General features: G+C 44.7%; 1 protein-coding gene across 4 annotated transcripts in view; it reads right to left on the bottom strand.

Moving 5' to 3' along the window:
• Window positions 1–16,265: 16,265 nt before the first annotated feature.
• Window positions 16,266–21,156, bottom strand: part of LOC123993048 (Down syndrome cell adhesion molecule-like protein 1 homolog) — a 167,837-nt gene continuing 162,946 nt past the window's right edge. For all 4 annotated transcript variants that reach the window (XM_046294799.1, XM_046294801.1, XM_046294800.1 and 1 more), the window contains exon 34: window positions 16,266–21,022. In XM_046294799.1, the coding sequence (XP_046150755.1) occupies window positions 20,514–21,022 (509 nt within the window). In that variant the 3' untranslated portion in view covers window positions 16,266–20,513. The remainder of the gene's footprint in view (window positions 21,023–21,156) is intronic.

The raw sequence follows: 21,156 nt of genomic DNA, 5'->3' as shown, positions 1-21,156 counted from the left end.
TCGGAGATCCAACACAGGAGTCGGAGATCCAACACAGGAGTCGGAGATCCAACACAGGAGTGAGAGATCCAACACAGGAGTCAGAGATCCAACACAGGAGTCAGAGATCCAACACAGGAGTGAGAGATCCAACACAGGAGTGAGAGATACAACAGACTCAGAGATCCAACACAGGAGTCAGAGATCCAACACAGGAGTGAGATACAACAGACTCAGAGATCCAACACAGTCAGAGATCCAACACAGGAGTCAGAGATCCAATACAGTCGGAGATCCAACACAGGAGTCAGAGATCCAACACAGTCGGAGATCCAACACAGGAGTCAGAGATCAAATCAAATCAAATTTTATTTGTCACATACACATGGTTAGCAGATGTTAATGCGAGTGTAGCAAAATGCTTGTGCTTCTAGTTCCGACAATGCAGTGATAACCAACAAGTAATCTAACTAACAATTCCAAAACTACTGTCTTATACACAGTGTAAGGGGATAATGAATATGTACATAAGGATATATGAATGAGTGATGGTACAGAGCAGCATACAGTAGATGGTATCGAGTACAGTATATACATATGAGATGAGTATGTAGACAAAGTAAACAAAGTGGCATAGTTAAAGTGGCTAGTTATACATGTATTACATAAGGATGCAGTCGATGATGTAGAGTACAGTATATACGTATGCATATGAGATTAATAATGTAAGGTAAGTAACATTATATAAGGTAGCATTGTTTAAAGTGGCTAGTGATATATTTACATAATTTCCCATCAATTTCCATTATTAAAGTGGCTGGAGTTGGGTCAGTGTCAATGACAGTGTGTTGGCAGCAGCCACTCAATGTTAGTGGTGGCTGTTTAACAGTCTGATGGCCTTGAGATAGAAGCTGTTTTTCAGTCTCTCGGTCCCAGCTTTGATGCACAATACAGTCGGAGATTCAACACAGGAGTCAGAGGAGTCAGAGATCCAACACAGGAGTCAGAGGAGTCAGAGGAGTCAGAGATCCAACACAGGAGTCAGAGGAGTCAGAGATCCAACACAGGAGTCAGAGGAGTCAGAGATCCAACACAGGAGTCAGAGGAGTCAGAGATCCAACATAGGAGTCAGAGGAGTCAGAGATCCAACACAGGAGTCAGAGGAGTCAGAGATCCAACACAGGAGTCAGAGGAGTCAGAGATCCAACACAGGAGTCAGAGGAGTCAGAGATCCAACACAGGAGTCAGAGGAGTCAGAGATCCAACACAGGAGTCAGAGATCCAACACAGTCATTGACATCTCTAAGGTTTCCCCACTTTGGATTCTTCAGTCCTGGAGTATGTGGGTGTCCAGTTCAGACAGTTGTTTCCCTGGTTATGTCCTCCATCTGATCTGAAAGTGTGTTTGAGATCGGAAGTCTTCTTTCTTTCCCACTTGTCCCCCACACGTTCCCACTCCCTTCCTCTTGGGAAGGACTTACTCTGGGAAACGTCATGGATACGTCATCGGAGTCCCACTCCAAGTCAAGGAGAGGACGGGAGTAATTTCAATTGGAACGTGGTACTGGAGATCGGACTTCCTTTTGAGCCAGTCTCTTTAGAGGCATGCTTCTCTGCTAATGTTTATTTCCCCACTTTAGATAGTCCTGGAGAACGGGGAGGGGGGGTCCAGTGGAGCTCAGCCAGTCTAGTACAGGAATTGATTGAGAGATTTGACCCTGACACTTACACATATAACTAGGCCAATTAGAGCAGCTAAAGTGGTGTATTAGCTATTAGACTGACCTGTGATGGTACGGCTCAGCTCTTGAAGTGTCCCCTCTCCGATCATACCATGGTTGGAGCCCTTGAGGCTTCTGGTCTGAAAAGACCCAAACATCATTAGAGAGCTACAGTATACTACATCAACTACATTCAGCCGCTGGCCAATTCTTTCTTGAGCGGACGGTCAGGGGGCCGGAACATAATTACAAATAATTTGTATACTGAACAAAAATATAAAACGCAACACGCAACAATTTCAATGATTTTACTGAGTTACAGTTCATATAGAGGATAGGCCTTAATCTACGGATTTTACATGACTAGGCAGGGGCGCAGCCATCGGTGGGACTGTGAGGGCATATGCCCACCCACTTGGGAGATTAGGCCACCCACTGTGGAGCAAGGCCCAGCCAATCAGAATGAGTTTTTCCCCACACAAGGACTTTATTACAGACAGAAATATGCCTCAGTTTTATCAGCTGTCCGGGTGGCTGGCCTTAGACAATCCTGCAGGTGAAGAAGCCAGATGGTGGAGGTCCTGGGCTGGGGTGGTTACATGTGGTCTGCGGTTGTGAGGCTGGTTGGACGTACTGCCAAATTCTCTAAAACGACGTTGGAGGTGGCTTATGATAGAGAAATTAACATTAAATTCTCTGTCAACAGGTCTGGTGGACATTCCTGCAGTCAGCATGCCAACTGCATGCTCCCTTAAAACTTGAGACATTTGTGACATTGTGTTGCGTGACAAAACTGCACATTTTAGAGTTGCCTTTTATTGTCCCCAGCACAAGGTGCACTTGTGTAATGATCATGCTGTTTAATCAGCTTCTTGATATGCCACAACTGTGAGGTGGATTTATTATATTGACAAAGAAGAAATGCTCACTAACAGGGATGTAAACAAAATTAAAATAAATACAATTTTTGTGCCTATGGAACATTTCTGGGATATTTTATTTCAGCTCATGAAACATGGGACCAACACTTTACATGTTGCGTTTATATTTTTGTTCAGTAGAGATGGCAAATTGACTGCAAAAAGGCCTAACAGACAGAAGATTTTATTACTGCCAACGGCATCAATACCAGGGACGGATGCCTGGAAAGTGGTTTCCTCACACTTCCCTGCCTTGCTCTTCCCCTTGGGGACCAGGGGGGGCAGGGCTTTCTCGCATGGCGGCAGGAAGGTGCCGAGCATGCGGGAGGAGGGGGGGTCTCCAGAGGCGTGGGGTAGGCTCCAGTCGTGAAGTGGCCATCTCCAGCAGCTTCAGAGGCCGGGCAGAGCAAGGAATCTTGGGGATCCCGCGGGGCCTAGGGGAAAGGGGAAGAAGAGTAGTATTCTTCCCCATCCTGGAAGTGGAGTGGGAATGTCAATTAAAGGTCATCAATTAACTAATTGATCACCAATATCAGGGATGTGCATATCCAGTCAGAGGGGGGCTGACTGGTGTCACATGGTTTCCCAGCCCTAGCTAACACACCATCTTAAACTCATTGTATTATAAACTGAATAGCATGATTAGTTGATTATTGGAGTCGGCTAATACGGGGGCCAAAGTGTGTCACCAATCAGGCCCATAAGGACTGGAGTGGCTCATCCCTGACCTATATGTAAGCTATTGCTATCACTGTCTATGATTAGCACAATTACAAATTCAGACATTTTTGATATCGCTAACATATTTAGAAGTTGAACACTTTCATATAGAGTGCATGCCGACACAGAACATTGACTTTGAGCACAGCTGGGCCATAGTGGGGAACCCTGCAACACAGGGGGTCTTAGTTGTCCCTTTAAAACGTAGACTGGGAATGTGGTTACGCTGTCCATACCTCTTGGTCCTGTTGTGGGTACAATTCCCACGTGGAAACAGTAGGAAAAATGTATGCATTTATTACTGTAAGTCGGTCTGGATAACAGCCTCTGCTAAATGACTCAAAATGTCAAAAGAATGTCAATGTCATCGAGAAATGAATCCATATCAAAATGTCACCATCTTACCCAGAGACGGTAGAGGGGTTGATAGAAGGGGGAGTGAGGGGGATGGGATAAAGAGGAGACGGAGGGGGGGGGGACGTGTGTGAAATTCATTCCAGTGGGGACTTGATTGATGAATAGTAAAGAACTCCACTTACCTGGTTGTCTAGGTCTTAATTGAAAGGAAAAAACTAAAACCCACGGACACTTCGCCCTCCATGGAATGAGTTTGACACCCCTGATGTAGAGGAAGGGAATGTAGTCTCTCTCTCCAGTGCTTAATTTGTCAATGGAGAGGTGCCGGAACAAAAATTGAGCACGAGAGGGGGGTGACCCGGGGAGTTCTGCAGTACCAGAACACTTTGAGGAACAGAAAACACCTTTATAATAATGTAGAACAGAAAGCCAGCAGGCTCCGGATCTCGTAGGGTAAGAGTTGAGTAACCCTGGCCTGGACTATTTTAGGCTACAATATGCTTTTACTGACTGAGTTTTACCCACTCACCCAATGATGCGCAGCTCACTCGCTGGTCTCTAACAATGGACATTTGCACAGTAGAGGCATACATAAAAATCTATGGATATTCTAAGGCTGGTGTTATCAATGTTAAACCTTATAATAAACCGTATAATATTATGTGCGCACAGTGGTGGGCTGTTTCAAATAGAGAACAGATATCCAGAGAGCTGTCAACATACAGTGCCAACAATTGTTCTTTGCTGCCCTCATGTGGTAGGCCTAATTTGTTCCACTAGAAAACCACCGGAATTTGCACAGTAGCTTTTCCATTTTTCAATGCAAAGCTCTACAACTTTAACTGACCACGTTATCCGAAAAACGATATTCCGTGATTTAACATTTGGCACACGCCATACTATATCAGTCCACCTAGAATAACAGTGCTTAAAAAAAACATACTCAGGTGCTTTAGAGCCGAGGCATTATCAGTGGGAAAAGTATTGGAAATATTTCTAATTGAATAAGGACGATATGTAAACAAGCAAATGCTCAGCATTCAACATGAATTTCAAGTATTTTTTTATTGGCCCATCCACCTCAACAAAATGTGTCTGGATTTCACCATTGAGGCTTCTATCAAATGTAAGAGCTTTAAAATGGTATACCATACACTGTAGCGGGAGGAAACATGGTGTAGTTATGCTCCTTCAAAAGCTGATAAAAATTCCCACACACATTGAGATTTTCACACTTCTAGAGAGCTCCTCTTTGTTTACGCCGATTCAGCATCGTTCCCACTCTCTTAAGACTTATCCCCACCTCACCCACACACGTAAACACATGAGTCAGCATGGCATTGTCCTCTCTACTTAAAGGTAGTCTCTGTGATATGACGTAGGTGCAGAAACTAAACAGCATAGGGATCCATTTCCTCAACAACGAAGAGTGTTGAAGTGCGAGGCTCAACTTCTCCACTGTTTCGGTGCCCTAAGCATTCGGATTTTATTCAGACCATTTCCCCTTTTCCACATTTTGTTACGTTACAGCCTTTTTCTAAAATGGATGAAGAATACAAAATCTTCATCAATCTACACGCAATTATGACAGAGCGAAAACAGGTTTTTAGAAAAACCTTATTTACATAAGTATTCAGACCTTTTGCTATGAGACTCGACCTTGAGCTCAGGGGCATCCTGTTTCCATTGATCATCCTTGAGATGTTTCTACAACTTGATTGGAGTCTACCTGTGGTAAATTCAATTGATTGGACATGATTTGGAAAGGCACAGACCTGTGAATATAAGTTGCCAATACATGTCAGAGCAAAAACCAAGCCATGAGGGCAAAGGAATTGTCCGCAGAGCTCCGAGATAGGATTGTGTTGAGGCATAGATCTGGGGAAGGGTACCAAAAAAATTGAAGTTCCCCAAGAACACAGTTGCCTCCATCATTCTTAAATGGAAGAAGTTTGGAACCACCAAGATTCTTCCTAGAGCTGGCCGCCCTGCAAAACTGAGCAATCGGGGGAGAAGGACCTTGGTCAGGAATGTTACCACTAACCACATAGTCACACTGACAGACCTCCAGAGTTCCTCTGTGGAGATGGGAGAACCTTCCAGAAGGACAACCATCTCTGCAGCACTCCACCAATCAGGCCTTTATGGCAGAGTGGCCAGACAGAAGCATGACAGCTCGCTTGGAATTTGCAAAAAGGCACCTAAAGGACTCTCAGATCACAATAAACAAGATTCTCTGGTTTGATGAAACCAAGATTGAACTCTTTGGCCTGAATGCCAAGCGCCACCTCTGGAGGAAACCTGGAATCATCCCTACGGTGAAGCACGGGGGTGGCAGCATCATGCTGTGGGGATGTTTTTCATTGGCAGGAACTGGGAGTCTAGTCAGGATCGAGGGAAAGATGAACGGTGCAAAGTACAGAGAGATCCTTGATGAATACCTGCTCCAGAGCGCTTAGGATCTCAAACTGTTAAAAAGGTTCACCATCCAACAGGACAACGACTCTAAGCACACAGCCAAGACAACGCAGGAGTGGCTTCGGGGCAAGTCTCTGAATGTCCTTGAGTGACCCAGCCAGAGCCCGGACTTGAACCTGATCGAACATTTCTGGAGAGACCTGAAAATAGCTGTGCAGTGATGCTACGCTCCCCATCCAACCTGACAGAGCTTGAGATGATCTGCAAAGAATGGAAGAAACTCCCCAGATACAGTTGTGCCAAGCTTGTAGCGTCATACCCAAGAAGACTCCCCAGATACAGTTGTGCCAAGCTTGTAGCGTCATACCCAAGAAGACTCCCCAGATACAGTTGTGCCGAAGGTGCTTTATCAAATTAATGAGTATTTACAGTGTGATTTCAGTTTTTTATTTTTAATACATTTACAACAACAACAAAAAAATAGTATCTGATTTGTCACTATGGGGTATTGTGTGTAGATTGATGAGGGGAAGTAAACAATAATAATCCATTTTAGAATAAGGCTGTAACGTAAGAAATGTGGAAAAAGTTGATGGTCTGAATACTTTCAGAATGAACTGTAGATTGCTGGACCTGTGGGAGTAGGCCTATTACCTGTCAGGATGGTATGTTAAGACTCCATGACGACCAGCTGCTGTTGGAGAGATTCACCCCTGATATACAGGTAAGAGGTCCAATCACCTTCTGGCACACACACACAGACACACACGCACACACACGCACGCGCACGCCAAGTTATCTGATGCAGCACTCCATCACTCTCCTTCTTGCTCAAATAGCCTTTACACTGCCTGGAGGTGTGTTGGGTCATTGTCCTGTTGAAAAACAAATGATAAGCACAAACCAGATCCGATGGCGTATCACTGCAGAATGCTGTGGTAGCCATGCTGGTTAAGAAAGCCCCCCACACCATCACACCACCTCCTCCATGCTTCAAGGTGGGAACCACACATGCAGAGATCATTCGTTCACCTACTCTGCGTCTTACAAAGACACGGCGGATGGAACCGAAAATCTCACATTTGGACTCGTCAAACCAAAGAACATATTTCCACTGGTCTGATGTCAATTTCTCATGCTTCGTGGCCCAAGCAAGTCTTGGTGTCCTTTAGCAGGGGTAGACCAACAGATTTTTACCTCGTCAGCTCGGGGATTTGATCCACCAACCTTTCGGTGAGTGGCCCAACGCTCTAACCAGTATGCTACCTGCCGCCCCATGAAGGCCCCATTCACGCAGTCTCCTCCGAACAGTTGATGTTGAGATGTGTCTGTTACTTGAACTCCGTGAAGCATTTATTTGGGCTGCAATTTCTGAGGCTGGGGACTCTAATGAACTTATCCTCTCCAGCAGAGGTAACTCTGGGTCTTTCTGTCCTGTGGCGGTGCTCATGAGAGACATAGCGCTTGATCATAGCGCTTGATGATTTTGCGACTGCACATGAAGAAACTTTAAAAGTTCTTGAAATGCTCCGCATTGACTGACCGTCATTTCTTAATAGGGACAGGCATCCCGTCAGCGGGACACCTGTCGACATCCGGGGAAATTGGAGGGCGCGCAATTCAAATTTATAATGGTAATATTAAACATTTCTGAACATACAAGTATCTTATATAACTTAAAAGCTTAAATTCTTGTTAATATTGTCCGATTTACGTATGGTATGCTTTACAGCGAAAGTAAAAATAGCAGGCGCACCTCCTCTTCGTCGCGCGCCGACAGACTGATTTTCCACTGTGACTCTTTGTACCGAAACTACAAATTCTTCCTCTTTTTGGAAGGAACAAGTCTGAAACCTTGAACAAAGACTGTTGACATCTAGTGGAAGTCACAGGAATTGCAACCTGAGAGCTAGAATTGCATAGGACCCTTAGAATAATTCCAGTTGGTTTTTCTTTTGGATTTTCTCCTACCATATCAAATTGTGTTATAGTCTCATACATTATTTTAACATTTCTACAAACTTCAAAGTGTTTTCTATCCAATGCTACCAATTATATGCATATCCTGGCTTCTGGGTAACAGGCAGTTTACTTTGGGCACGTCAGTCAGGTGGAAATTCAGGAAAATAGACCCTAGACCTAAGAATGATGTACTCTTATTTTCTCTTTCTATTTGAGCTGTTCCTGCCATAATATGGACCCTACCTTGTCACAACACAACTGATTGTCTCAAACACCTTAAGAAGGAAAGAAATCCCACAAATGTACTTTTAACGAGGCACACCTGTTAATTAAAATGCATTCCAGGTGACTACCTAATGAAACTGGTTGAGAGAATGCCAAGAGTGTGCAAAGCTGTCATCAAGGCTAAGGGTGGCTACTTTGAAGAATCTCAATTCTAAAATATATTTTGATTTGTTTAACACTTTTTTTGGTTACTTCATATGTTATTTCATAGTTTTGATGTCTTCTCTATGTAGAAAATAGTACAAATAAAGAAAAACCCCTGAATGAGTAGGTGTGTCCAAACCTTTGACTGCTACTGTATGTAAATGTTCATGTTTTTTATTCATTTGCCAAAAGAATGTAAAACCTGTTTTTGCTTTGTCATTAAGGGGTATTGTTTGTAGATTGATGAGGAAATATATATATATATATATTTTATAGAATAAGGTTATAATGCAACAAAATGTGGAAAAAGTCAAGGGTTCTGAATATTTTCAGAATGCACTGTATATAAAAACAAAATATGTTTAAAACCAATCAAATATGTTTATTTAAAGGTTCCTACACAACTACGTCATGTTATTGTCCTGGGGGGCTGGGGCAAAATAGTTTTCTATTGCCTGAGGGAAATGATGTGCAGTAGAGGGTTATTCATTTTGCAGACAAACTAGATAACCAGATCTTACCCAATTATCCACGTTGAAATTCAGTGGCATGCCCAGTGGGCAGTAACCCCTGTTGTTATGTCTAAGCTAAATCTGGTCCCAAACCCCTGGAGACTGTGTGTATGCCCTGGCTACTGGTCACCTGTAGCATTACATCTGACCCCTGGCAGACTGGTCTGCAGTGGCATCTGCTAGACCAGGATGCCCAACTAAGGCTATCCAACCAACAACCACGCTATGAATGTGAATTGGCCTATATGACTTAACCTATTGCCTTCCTTACCTTATGATATATGATGTTTTCACCACTTGGGTTGGCCAGAGAGTCTAGAGTTTCCCTGACTGTCAAGGAGGCGAGGGCACACCTGAGGGATGAACGTTGTGCGTAGAGGAAAAGATTACCGCCTCTCTATTTCTGTACCGCAAAGCTATTTATTGGTCTTAGGCTGCCGTGGCAGAGAATGTGCGGGTGCCTGTAATTTTGTGTGTGTGTGTGTGTGTGTGCGCGCATACAGAGCAGTGTGGTTCTGTGTTTTCCACTTCCCACGAAGCATCCTACTGCGCACTCCACCATTTGGATCTGTCAGAGGGTACAGGATCTCTCTTTCACGGCTGGCCGAGGACAGTAAGGGAAATCAGCAACATCACCGCGGCCTATCCCAGGCATCAAGGAATAATTGTCACGATGATAGTCACCATGTTAACAGCTATGTACATGGCGGTCAGAGTAGTAGAAAAGGTAAGACCAGGTCTATGGATACATTTCACGTGCCTTTAACAGCTGGTCCGACTTGTGGAGTTCGATGTGACTATTCTTCTGTTTATTTGACTTTGTGCCACTGTGTGGCACACGTGACAGGCGTTGGCTAGCTCTATATAACATCATCGAATGTCACAATGAAAGTACAGTAAGGAGTTGTCCGTGTATGTCATAACTTTGGATGCTACATCTAGTTTAGTTTATCAGGATTACCATTAGCCTGGGGTCTGTCCAAATGCACGGTGGGGTGTATGGAATTCTGTTTGATTAGCTTTCTTTTTTTAAACGTGAGCATGAATATCTTAGATAGCTTTGTCCACAGTGAGTGTTTTTAATTCGAAAACATTGAGTGTGTTGTCCTGATTGGAGGTCTGTATGCGTGCAAAGGAAAGTGAACGGAGGGTCAATACTCAACTTGACCTCGTAGTTTCACTTCGCGATTTGACGTAATTGGATGAACACACATGCCGATTTAAGGGGCTTTAATCCTCTCACACACAGAGTCAGGGTTTAAGGACCCTCTCTTTCACACACACACACACACACACACACACACACACACACACACACACACACACACACACACACACACACACACACACACACACACACACACACACACACACACACACACACACGCGCACACGCACGCGCACACGCACGCACGCACGCACGCGCGCACACACACACACATACACACACACGACAAGAGAGTTCCATGGGCGTTTAGGTAAACAGGAAGCTCAGGAACACACCCACGCAAATGTAATCCTTTCCATGTCTATCCCAGATAGGAGTGCTATTTGCTCGCAGTGATCCTCCATTGCCTTTCCTGGTGACCCACCCTCTGCCCTGGCAGGTGCACCACGTGTCACAAAAAAGGAGGAGCAGCGCAACAGCTGAGGTCAGTCCCTCAAACATTCCCATCCCCCCCAGCACCACACCCCTAACACCACCTCAACACCTCATCCTCTCTGTTATGCAGGTGAATGAGGACCCAAAAGCGACTTGGCGAAAACAGAGTCTTTATTCCAGTAAAGGAAATAGGCAATACTCCTGGACAATCAGAGCAGAAAACAAAACATAAAAAACTTAATTCCACTCGTAGTGACGAGGACAGACTGGAGACTCGACCATTAACTGTAGGTTGCCTCGGGAAGGAACCGACCGTAGCAGACTCAGACACCTGCTCACACGCAGCATCTGAGGGAAACAAGACACGACAGGGCGAGACAAAGACACAGCACGGCGAACATAATACAAGGATCCGAGAGGACAGAAACGGAAAACAAGGGGAGAAATAGGGACTCTAATCAGAGGGCAAGATAGGGAACAGGTGTGAAAAGACTAGATGATTGAGTAGGAGAATAGGAACAGCTGGGAGCAGGAACGGAACGATAGAGAGAGGAGAGAGAGGGAGGGAGAGAGAAAAAAGGGAACGAACCTAATAAGACCAGCAGGGGGAAACGAACAGAAGGGAAAGCAAAATGACAAGACAATATAAGACAAAACATGACACTCTCACCTCGCCCCTCCCTAGTAACATATCTCCGACGTGTCACGGCAGCAGGTTTGTGGAATAACGTGAGCAACTCAAACAAACCACTTCGACTTTCAAGCCGTTTTTTTTGACACCTCTTTGTCTAATATTTTGGACTAGTTAACGTCGCACACAACGTGACGTGCTGAGGTGACTGCTGTGGGGGAGGAGTCACGCTCTCGCCCACTGCGTGTCCTTGACTTAGTTAACGTCGCACACAACGTGACGTGCTGAGGTGACTGCTGTGGGGGAGGAGTCACGCTCTCGCCCACTGCGTGTCCTTGACTTAGTTAACGTTGACTGAGGACCTTGACTCAACATCCAGCCAGCAGGTAGTCATGTGCTCCAGCAGCCAGCAGTGACGGCTCAGGCTGGGATTAAGAGCAGGATGTGGGGGATGGCAGCAGTGCACAAGAGAGAGAGGAGGAAGATAGAATGGCCCGTCTGAGAACTATTTCACGAGGAACAACGGGATCTGTAAAGAAAGTTACGTGGGCACAGTCGACAACTTCTGGTGTTACAATAACAAGGCAGAGCAGCCTCTTGATTTTGAAAAGCCTGATCTGAAATGACTTTTAAAATAGTTGCTGTCGGACATGATGTAGGCCCCAGCTCCACAGAGAAAGGCAGGCAGACGGAGAGACAGACAGACAAGGCAGGCCAGTCCCAGGCTTCACCTCCTCCAGAAGGAGGTACCTGTAATCCCTATTGAGTGGATTTGTGTCTGTGGACTTTACCCAGACCGGAGATCAGAGAGGTAGTGTGTTTGGTTCTGGTAAAGGCCCACAGTTGTGTTACGAACCTGTGCAGCTTTAGCTGTGTGATCTCTGGTGGAAGGGATAGCAAATCTGCTGATATAACTAACTTAAACAAATGTACAGGGGAAGGGCGGTATATGGTCTAGAGGTATCTAACAGTGCTCAGTATAGCTTCCCTAGACATGTGCTAAGAATAAGGTTGTGAAAATCTCATGAAATCATTATGTTTGAGGTGCCTACTTTTTGTTAGTCTGCCATACTCATCAGATGCGACGGGGGGGGGTGCCAAAGACAATCTGACGCAGAGAGACCAAAGCATACCGACAGAGGGATGTAATTGCATAATTTAGCCTTTTCAATGCCATTGTGATGATAGAATTACACAATGAACAGCTAATTAGCAACACGTTTGGATCCAACAACGCACAGCGTCTTCACTGCCTCTGGGCCTCTATTATTGTAGTGCTGAAGGCCACAAAGCATCAATTACCAGCATTTCCAGAATTGGCTACTGAAACCGCACTGCAAAATTACATTCACCACATGACCTTAGCTAGGGGGACACATAGCTGCCTATCTGCGAGTTGGGATGTCTTGGAATGGCATGTGAAGAATGACACAGTCATGTCCAAACATTACACCTTTTACACTGAGCAAACAGGAGATGGACAATCAAGCATTCCTGCAGTAGCCAGGCGTGTGTGTGTGTGTGTGTGTGTGTGTGTGTGTGTGTGTGTGTGTGTGTGTGTGTGTGTGTGTGTGTGTGTGTGTGTGTGTGTGTGTGTGTGTGTGTGTGTGTGTGTGTGTGTGTGTGTGTGTGTGTGTGTGTGTGTGTGTGTGTGTGTGTGTGCGTATGTAAGTGAGAGGGATACATTCTGCAGTTGCTACTTCCATGTATTTTTTTTAACGTATAAATGATATGCAACCATTGATTCTGGAAGAATATAACCTATAAATGCGTCATGAGCTTAGTTCAACTGCCGTACCCCATCAGGACCCAAAACAGTTGTTCTATTTTCACCTGCAGATTGCCCCTTTAACGACTTTTTCTGTAATGCTTTCACACTGTATTCTTCTTTACAGTACGACGGCCAGACGAGGAACAGCGTAGGAGTGTTCAGAAAGAGTGAGTCTGAGACCAAACAATGTTTAAAAGAGTGTTTTTTTTTTTTTTAAATGTGCAAATCTAGAAAACACTTCCCAGGTGCTGAATCCGAGAGGAAAACAATGTAGATATATTTTTTTAATTGGCACATTGGTATGCTGCTCCCACGGTGTTGAATGACAAATGGACAAAGGTTTGACTAGGTCTTCCTCATTTACAACCCATTAACGGGTCGAGACATCCTTTTCTCTTTAAAACACTTCGGGAGCAGCGTACGAGTGTGTGGATTCACATTTTTCTTATCTATGACACTGAACTGTCCACGGCAATATATCTATAATAATGAGGTATAATCACCTACCCACATAGAGGCTTGCTGAAAGGCTACATATAGCTTCATAGCCCCTAACGTTAAAGACCACTCGTGCCTTACTACTCATGTACTTGCTACGTTGTTACACACAGTAAATTCGGACATCTTCCCCAATGCAACGTTGGCTGTTGCTGTCGCCACTTTGACTGTACCCTGTCTCCTGACGTGCGATCGGAAAGACTCCGCGTGCGGCAACGGGTGTGCAGCGGCGCCTCTCAGCCCCACTCTGCCCGTGGAGAAAGCTGCCGCCACCATTCAGAACCAGTTCAGGAAGTACCAGCAGAAGAAGAGGGAGACCAAGTAGAAGCACACCCGCACCACCGGAGCTCTGCATGACAGACAGACGGACACGAATACACAGACAGACAGACAGACAAGACAGAGTCCTCTCTGAAATGTAAAGTGCGGAGGACCAAAGATGTCATCTAACTCCGTTAGCCATTTCTCATAGCATGTATACCAAAGGAAATAGCATAGATTGACTTTATATGAAAGACCACTCAAACGTTTGGACACATCTACTCATTCAAGTATTTTACTTTATTTTTTAAAACTATTTTCAACATTGTAGAATATTAATGAAGATATCAAAACTATGAAATATCACATATGGAATCATGGAGTAACCAAAAAAGTGTTAAACAAATCAAAATATATTTTAGATTCTTCAAAGTAGCCACCATTTGCCTTGATGACAGCTTTGCACACTCTTTCAACCAGCTTCACCTGGAACTCTTTTACAACGATCGTGAAAGAGTTCCAACGTTTGCTGCACACTTGTCAGCTGCTTCTCCTTCAGTCTGCGGTCCAACTCATCCCAAACCATCTCAAATGGGTTGAAGTCAGGTGATTGTGGAGAACATGTCATCTGATGCAGCACTCCATCACTCTCCTTCTAGGTCAAATAGGCCTTACACAGCCTGGAGGTGTGTTGGGTCATAGTCCTGTTGAAAAACAAATGACAGTCCCACTAAGCGCAAACCAGATGGGATGGCGTATCTCTGCAGAATGGTAACCATGCTGGCTAAGTGTGCCTTGAATTCTAAACAAATCACTGACATTTTCACCATCACACCTCCTCCATGCTTCACGGTCAGAACCACACTTGCGGAGATCATCCGTTCACCTACTCTGCGTCTCACAAAGACACGGCGGTTGGAACCAAAAATCTCTAATGTGGACTCATCAGACCAAGGACAGATTTCCACAGGTCCAATGTCCATCGCCTGTGTCACAAGCAAGTCTCTTCTTTTTATTGGTGTCCTTTAGTAGTGGTTTCTTTGCAGCAATTCAACCATGAAGGCCTGATTCACACAGTCTCTTCTGAACAGTTGATGTTGAGATGTGTCTGTTGCTTGAACTCATTTATTTGGGCTGCAATTTCTGAGTCTGGTAACTAATGAACGTAGCCTCTGTAGCAGAGGTAACTCTGGGTCTTCCTTTCCTGTGGCGGTCCTCACGAGAGCCAGTTTAAACATAGCAGGTCATGGTTTTTGCGACTGCACTTGAGGAAACTTTCCGAGTTCTTGAAATGACCTTCATGTCTTAAAGTAATGAGGGACTGTCGTTTCTCTTTCCTTATTTGAGCTGTTACCAAATAGGGCTATCTTCTACATACCACCCACTACCTTGTCACAACACAATTAAACGCATTGAGGAAAGAAATTCCACATACAAACTTATGACAAGGCACACCTGTTAATTAAAATGTTTTCCAGGTGACTACCTCATGAAGCTGATTGAGAGAATGCCAAGTGTTCAAAGCTGTCATGGGGGTTGGCTACTTTGAAGAACCTCAAATAAAAAAACATATTTTTGATTTGTTTAACACTTTTTTGGTTACTACAATGACTCCATATGTGTTATTTCATAGTTTTGATGTCTTCACTATTAGTCTACAATGTAGAACATAGTAAAAAATAAACTCTGGAATTCTGGAATAAACTCTGGAATAAACTCTGCAATTTTGACTGGTACTGCATGTCGAACATTATACAGACACAGACATTCAATCACTAATTTAAGTGACAAAATGTTACACACATCCTGTGTTTTACTATGTGACTAAAAATATATTTACACATGAATCATAGGTCCTTTATATGCTTATCGACATGTTTTTTATTTGTGAAGATATTTGTGCGGCAGGTAGCCTAGTGGTTAGAGCGTTGGGCCATTAACCGAAAGGTTAAGGTTGCTAGATCGAATCCCTGAGCTGACAAGGTAACATTCTGTCGTTCTGCCCCTAAACAAAGGCAGTTCACCCACTGTTCCTAGGCCGTCGTTGTAAATAAGAATTTGTTCTTAATAAACTGACTTGTCTAGTTGAATAAAGGTTGAATAAAATGTGCGAGAGTATGTTTGCATGTGTGTGTCAGCGTCTGTGTGAGAGCATGCACATTGTACTGTATGCATTACAGTACGTATCAAATAGATGGATTGTAAAATGTAAAATAACATATATGTCCAACAAACTCCATTAAACCCCTCAGTAATCCTGGATTGGTTCTCTTTTTGTTACCGCGTGTCGAAGTAATGGCTCTAATTTCACGTGTGTGTTATTTCCTACCGTATAATCAATCATTCTTGTGAGGTTTTCTATAAGACTTGCTCGTTTTACTTTCAAAACGTTTTCCACCGCAAAACATTTTGCCACGGTCTGTGCAAATAAATGCACCCCTTGGTCCGGCATAAAGGAAAGGATGGAAAAGGGAAGACATGACTCATAGAAAGATCGCTTTATTGCACAAGGTGTTGGAGTTCTCTGTTTCTGGTTTTGTTTGTTTTCATAGAAAGAAAAACGGTAGAGTTAAACAAGCAATTGCAAATTGAAGCAACTTTTTCCATAAAAGTTTAGGAATGCTCCCCCCCCCCCCTCACCCCTTTCTCCTGTTTGTTTCTCCATTGTCCTTTTTATAACCAGCAAAATATTCAGAGCATGCAATGCCGTTTTTCCTCAAAAGAAATAAAAAAACGAACAAAAAATACTACAAGAAAGAAAAATCAATACAAACCAATCGATGGCCCCCAAAAATGAACTCAACAAAACCTCTTGGAAAAAGAGGAACCAATTGTGAAAGCCGTATGTGGTCCACTCTATTGTTGTTTGTTGCCCCATTCAAAACTCTAATTGTAAGCAGTGGGGCTATAATTCTATAGTTCTCTTTAACCCTCTCCTGTTTCAAGTTATAACTTGAATCAAAGTTTACATTGTGCCCTGGTTTCATCTGGAGATGTTGAAAATAGTACGTATTTATACAAAACACTTTGCTATGTACAAGAGTCTTTAATAGTGGGGTAGCGATGCTGTTGTGGCAGGAGGTGCAGGGGGGGGGGGGGATCTGAGACCCCCTTTAGACCTGGTATTAAACATGTGTCCTGGGAATGGATCTTTGGTCACGTCCAGTCATACCTGATCAAATTGGGCTGGAGTAGACATTTTGAGAGAAATCTGATCACAGGACACATGTTATTACCAGGTGTAAATGACGGTCTGATTAGTCAAATAGGTGGGGCAAAAGTTAGGGTAGGTTGGGGAGAGTTTGATTCCTGACCCCGCCCAATAAGCACACAGTTTTTCCTGTGATTGGTTGGAGATAGGGAGTCCCTGATTTCAATTGGCTAGACAGGCCTGCCACTTCACGTGGCACCACTGTGTGTCTCGAACCGTTTCAAGATATTTGCATAACCAAGGAAGCCAAAGCAAAAATAAAACAGTACCATAATAATATCAACGGAAAGGAAAGATTCTTCTCTCTGCAAACGCTCCCCGTCCTGTTCACTGTCTGCAACAGGCAGGGAGCGTGAATGTTCTCAGTTATGAGCTGTTATAACAGTTATATGTATGTCCGGAATAGGAATACTGTGCAGGGACATAATGACAACGGTAAAACACAGAGGTCACTATGTGCTGTCTTCACTAAGTTCAGTCATGAGACGTCACGGGGGGGGGTGTCAACACGAACACACCTTCGGAAGGCGCAATACAACAGGTTACATTTGGTTCCACCCTTTGTACCCTACCTGAAGTAGGGTCATGCTTCTAAGTTGGCCTTAGATTTGGGGACGTAGACAATAAGAAGTTGGGTTGGTGCCTTGGCATTGCCCACCACAGTTACCTGAATCCCCATGTGCCAGGGTTAGGCGTGCCAGGGTTGGGCTCTGAGCTGAAATCAACAGTGGATGTTGCCTCAGCTAAGTGACTCAGTGCTGAAGCTGCTACGCGCTAACTATCCAGTACAAGTACTTCTAAACGATTAGGGGTTCCCTGAAATCTTCCTCTCTCATGTCAGTGATGTCCCTCACCCTTTCCACAGGTACAATTAAAAAGAGGGTTGTGCTGAGGGCAATGAACACACTTTACCTCACTGACCACAAAAACCATTCCGATCACAAAACTACAGCAGTGTCTATTCTCCACCACAGTGGACCACAGGGGCAACTCCAAACCAAATCAACCACAGGTCTGATGTTATTAGACACAGTAACCACACTGGCTGCCATTGGGTTCACAGACCACAAGCCATTGTGACCATTACAAAATGCTAAATGGACAGCATTAGTTTGCAACGGACCTCACAGGCTAAGGTCCTACCCATCATTAACTACTTAGACACTTTGCATCCTGAATGGCATGTTCGGTGTTGTTGTGCTGCTGCACTGTAGCTACCTGTGTACCTGGCAGATGGGCATTGTTCACATCAATGTTCCCATTCCCAAACTCGGCCTCAGATACCGTAGCCCGCTCTCTATTTCGTCCATCTATAGCTTTCTTGGTTGTGCTAGCCGTTTCCCAGTTCTTCAGCCCACTTTCTCCTCTTCCTCCGAACCGACGGCTTCTTCCAACTGAGCGATTGTCTCACTTTTTATATTTTCATATATATATATATTTTTTTAATTACGATGACTTCATATCTCTCTGCTTCATTCAATAGTTATATATTTGCTATATATTTAGATATAAATATATATGTACATATCTTTGACAACAAATATTGTATATATATTTTTTTATATATATATATTGTGAGAGCCCTGATTTGAAATGTTCCTCTGCAAATATTGTGAGCAATTATTGATTTTTTTGGGACGTTTCTTTGTCATGGGGCTGAGCTTTGGGTTTATAATGAATGATATAAATAAACAGAAACGTCAACAGAACCCGACAATAAGTTGAAATACATTTTAGTGGGATGCGGGGGGGGGGGGGGGCCTTATAGACAACATATTTATTCTTGAGACCACCTCATTTCATAACAATAACTCATGTTCACCTGCCATCTCTTTCATCCTTCCCTAAACACTTGCGACTCTTTGGTCGGCCTCATTCCATCTCTCCCTGCAAATCAATGTTCCTCGCTGCATTATCACGTCTGTATATTCACCTCTGTTTCAATCAGAAACTTGTTCATTCATCCATCTTGTGGTCTGCTTCATCTTTTATCAGTCAGTCCTTCTGTCGTCCTGCAGTCCATTTGTCAATCAGTCCCAACTATTGTCATAAATGTCCGTCTGCCTAGCAGAGTGTGCTAGAAGGTCACAGTGAGACTGTATGGGATGGGGTGGGGTATGGAGGGCAGGGGTGTGGGGTGGTGGGGAAGGGTTACAGGGGTTTGGGTCGACCGAGGGGTAGTATGAAGGAATGGGGGTGTCTGGCACCAAGCGCAAGTTAAGGACAGAACAAAGGCTCTTCTCCCTCAGACGGACGGAGAGAACGAGAGAGAGAGAGGACCAAGAGGAGGGGTGGCACCTCTAATGCACGGCAAATCAACTCACCGTCTCCAAGGCGATGCTGCCGGTGGCAAACGCACCGGGCCAACCAAAGTCCAGAAGGGAGAGACCGACATGTGACGTCGTACAGCGTGACCTCAACGTCCCCAAAACACTGTCAGTAGCAGATGGACGGGAGGTTCTTTAACTCGCGCCTCCGCCAAGGAGTCAGCATACAGATTGATTAGAAAGGTCCGCTGCAGGTGTGTGCCAGCCACATGTATACATATCTACACATATACACGCACACACGCAGGCTCGTGAAGGTTCTGTGAACCCCTTCTACCCTCTTAATGCACATGAGTATATATATATATATATATATTCCAAAAGAGGAAGAGAAAAGACTAATAAAATAAAATAAAACTGTTCAGATTCATCTGTCGTGTGAAGCCGATTCTAGTTTTTTCCCCCCTCTCTCTGTTTCCTGGTGTCCTATAAGAGAGTCATCAACACTCTATACTGTGTTATGAATTGTGTGGGGGGGGGGACTCCCCCGAGACTCCTCCAACATCGTCGTTGAAACCACAGTCTGTTGCCTGTTTGTGTGAGTCCCTACCAGGATGGAGGACCAGAGACAGACACCAAGGTCGTTGGTTTATGCATAAGCAGGTTCCGTGGCAAATGCCCTGCTTGTATGAACTCAGAGCTCTCTGTTCAGAGATATGAAAAAGGAACACGTAAAACAGCCTAAAAACATCTCGACAGGTTTATGTGAAACTCTAAATATATTGGTTCTTTTCGTTTACCGTTCTGAATTCAAGAAAAGAAGTGCACATGGAATGTAGTTTGTGCAGAAGTTCTGAGGTGTCTTAACAGATAATATGAGAGAGAGAGAGAGAGAGAAGAAAAAAAAAGTTTGAAAAAACAAATATGACAATTATGTTGCGTTTGGCAAGTTATTTCCAGGGAAGGTCAAATAAAAAAATAGAGAGAGGAAGAGAACGAGAGAGAGAGAAACAGAGAGAGAGAAACAGAGAGAGAGAAACAGAGAGAGAGAAACAGAGAGAGAGAGAAAAGGATAGACAGAGAAAACACAAACTGGCAGAAAGAAGACAAACTCCTGTGCTATAAAAACCTCAATCTGGCCCCTGCCGAGCGGGCCCCTCTGGCCTGACAGTGCAGGCGCCAGGTGTGTGTACGTGTGTCTGTGTGGCCCCTAACCCTTCCCAAGGCTCCAACATCTCCACCAGTGGCTCCAGCTACACCAGTGTATACGATTTGGAGTAGGCCCCGCCAGCCGCCTGCTTCTGTCTCTCTAGTCTGCCCAGGCCTGACGAGCTGCTCTCCAGCAGAGGGTCTCTGGAGTCTCCCCCCGTGGCTCCCCCGCTGGCCGAGGTGGTAGCGGCAGCAGCAGTGCTCTGGGCAGTAGAAGAGGAGGAACCGGGCATGGTGAGAGTCCTCTGAGACAGGGAGGTGGTGCTGGAACCACCAGACGGCCCTCCAGTCGCCCCTCCTACACCACCACCACTCCCTGATGCTCCCCCTGAGGCGCTGAGGCCTGCCAGGCCTGCGTGGCCCACAGTCAGAGCCTGCTGCTGCTTGGAGGAGTCCAGAGTCATGTGGCGGCCCTGGGTGTGGTACGCCCGCTGGGCCAGGCTGCGGATGGGGGCCTCGCGGGGCGGCACCACCGGGCACGGGTCATGCAGCTCCGACTGCTTCCGGAAGAAAGGGTCTGTCTTCATGTAAAGGGGAAGGTTACAGTAGTCACCTGGGATGAGGGGATGGAAGAGAGAATTTGACAAGCATCTTTATCAGGCACATTTGTTATATGTCAGAGTACCGGTATGCGTCTAAAGTACAGCAATCAACCCTGCTCACTCCATGCTTAGAGGCCATTACATT

This window comes from Oncorhynchus gorbuscha, linkage group LG13 (genome assembly GCF_021184085.1).
Source record: "Oncorhynchus gorbuscha isolate QuinsamMale2020 ecotype Even-year linkage group LG13, OgorEven_v1.0, whole genome shotgun sequence".
Taxonomy (NCBI): Eukaryota; Metazoa; Chordata; class Actinopteri; order Salmoniformes; family Salmonidae; genus Oncorhynchus; species Oncorhynchus gorbuscha.
This window is presented reverse-complemented; position numbering and strand designations above follow the sequence as displayed.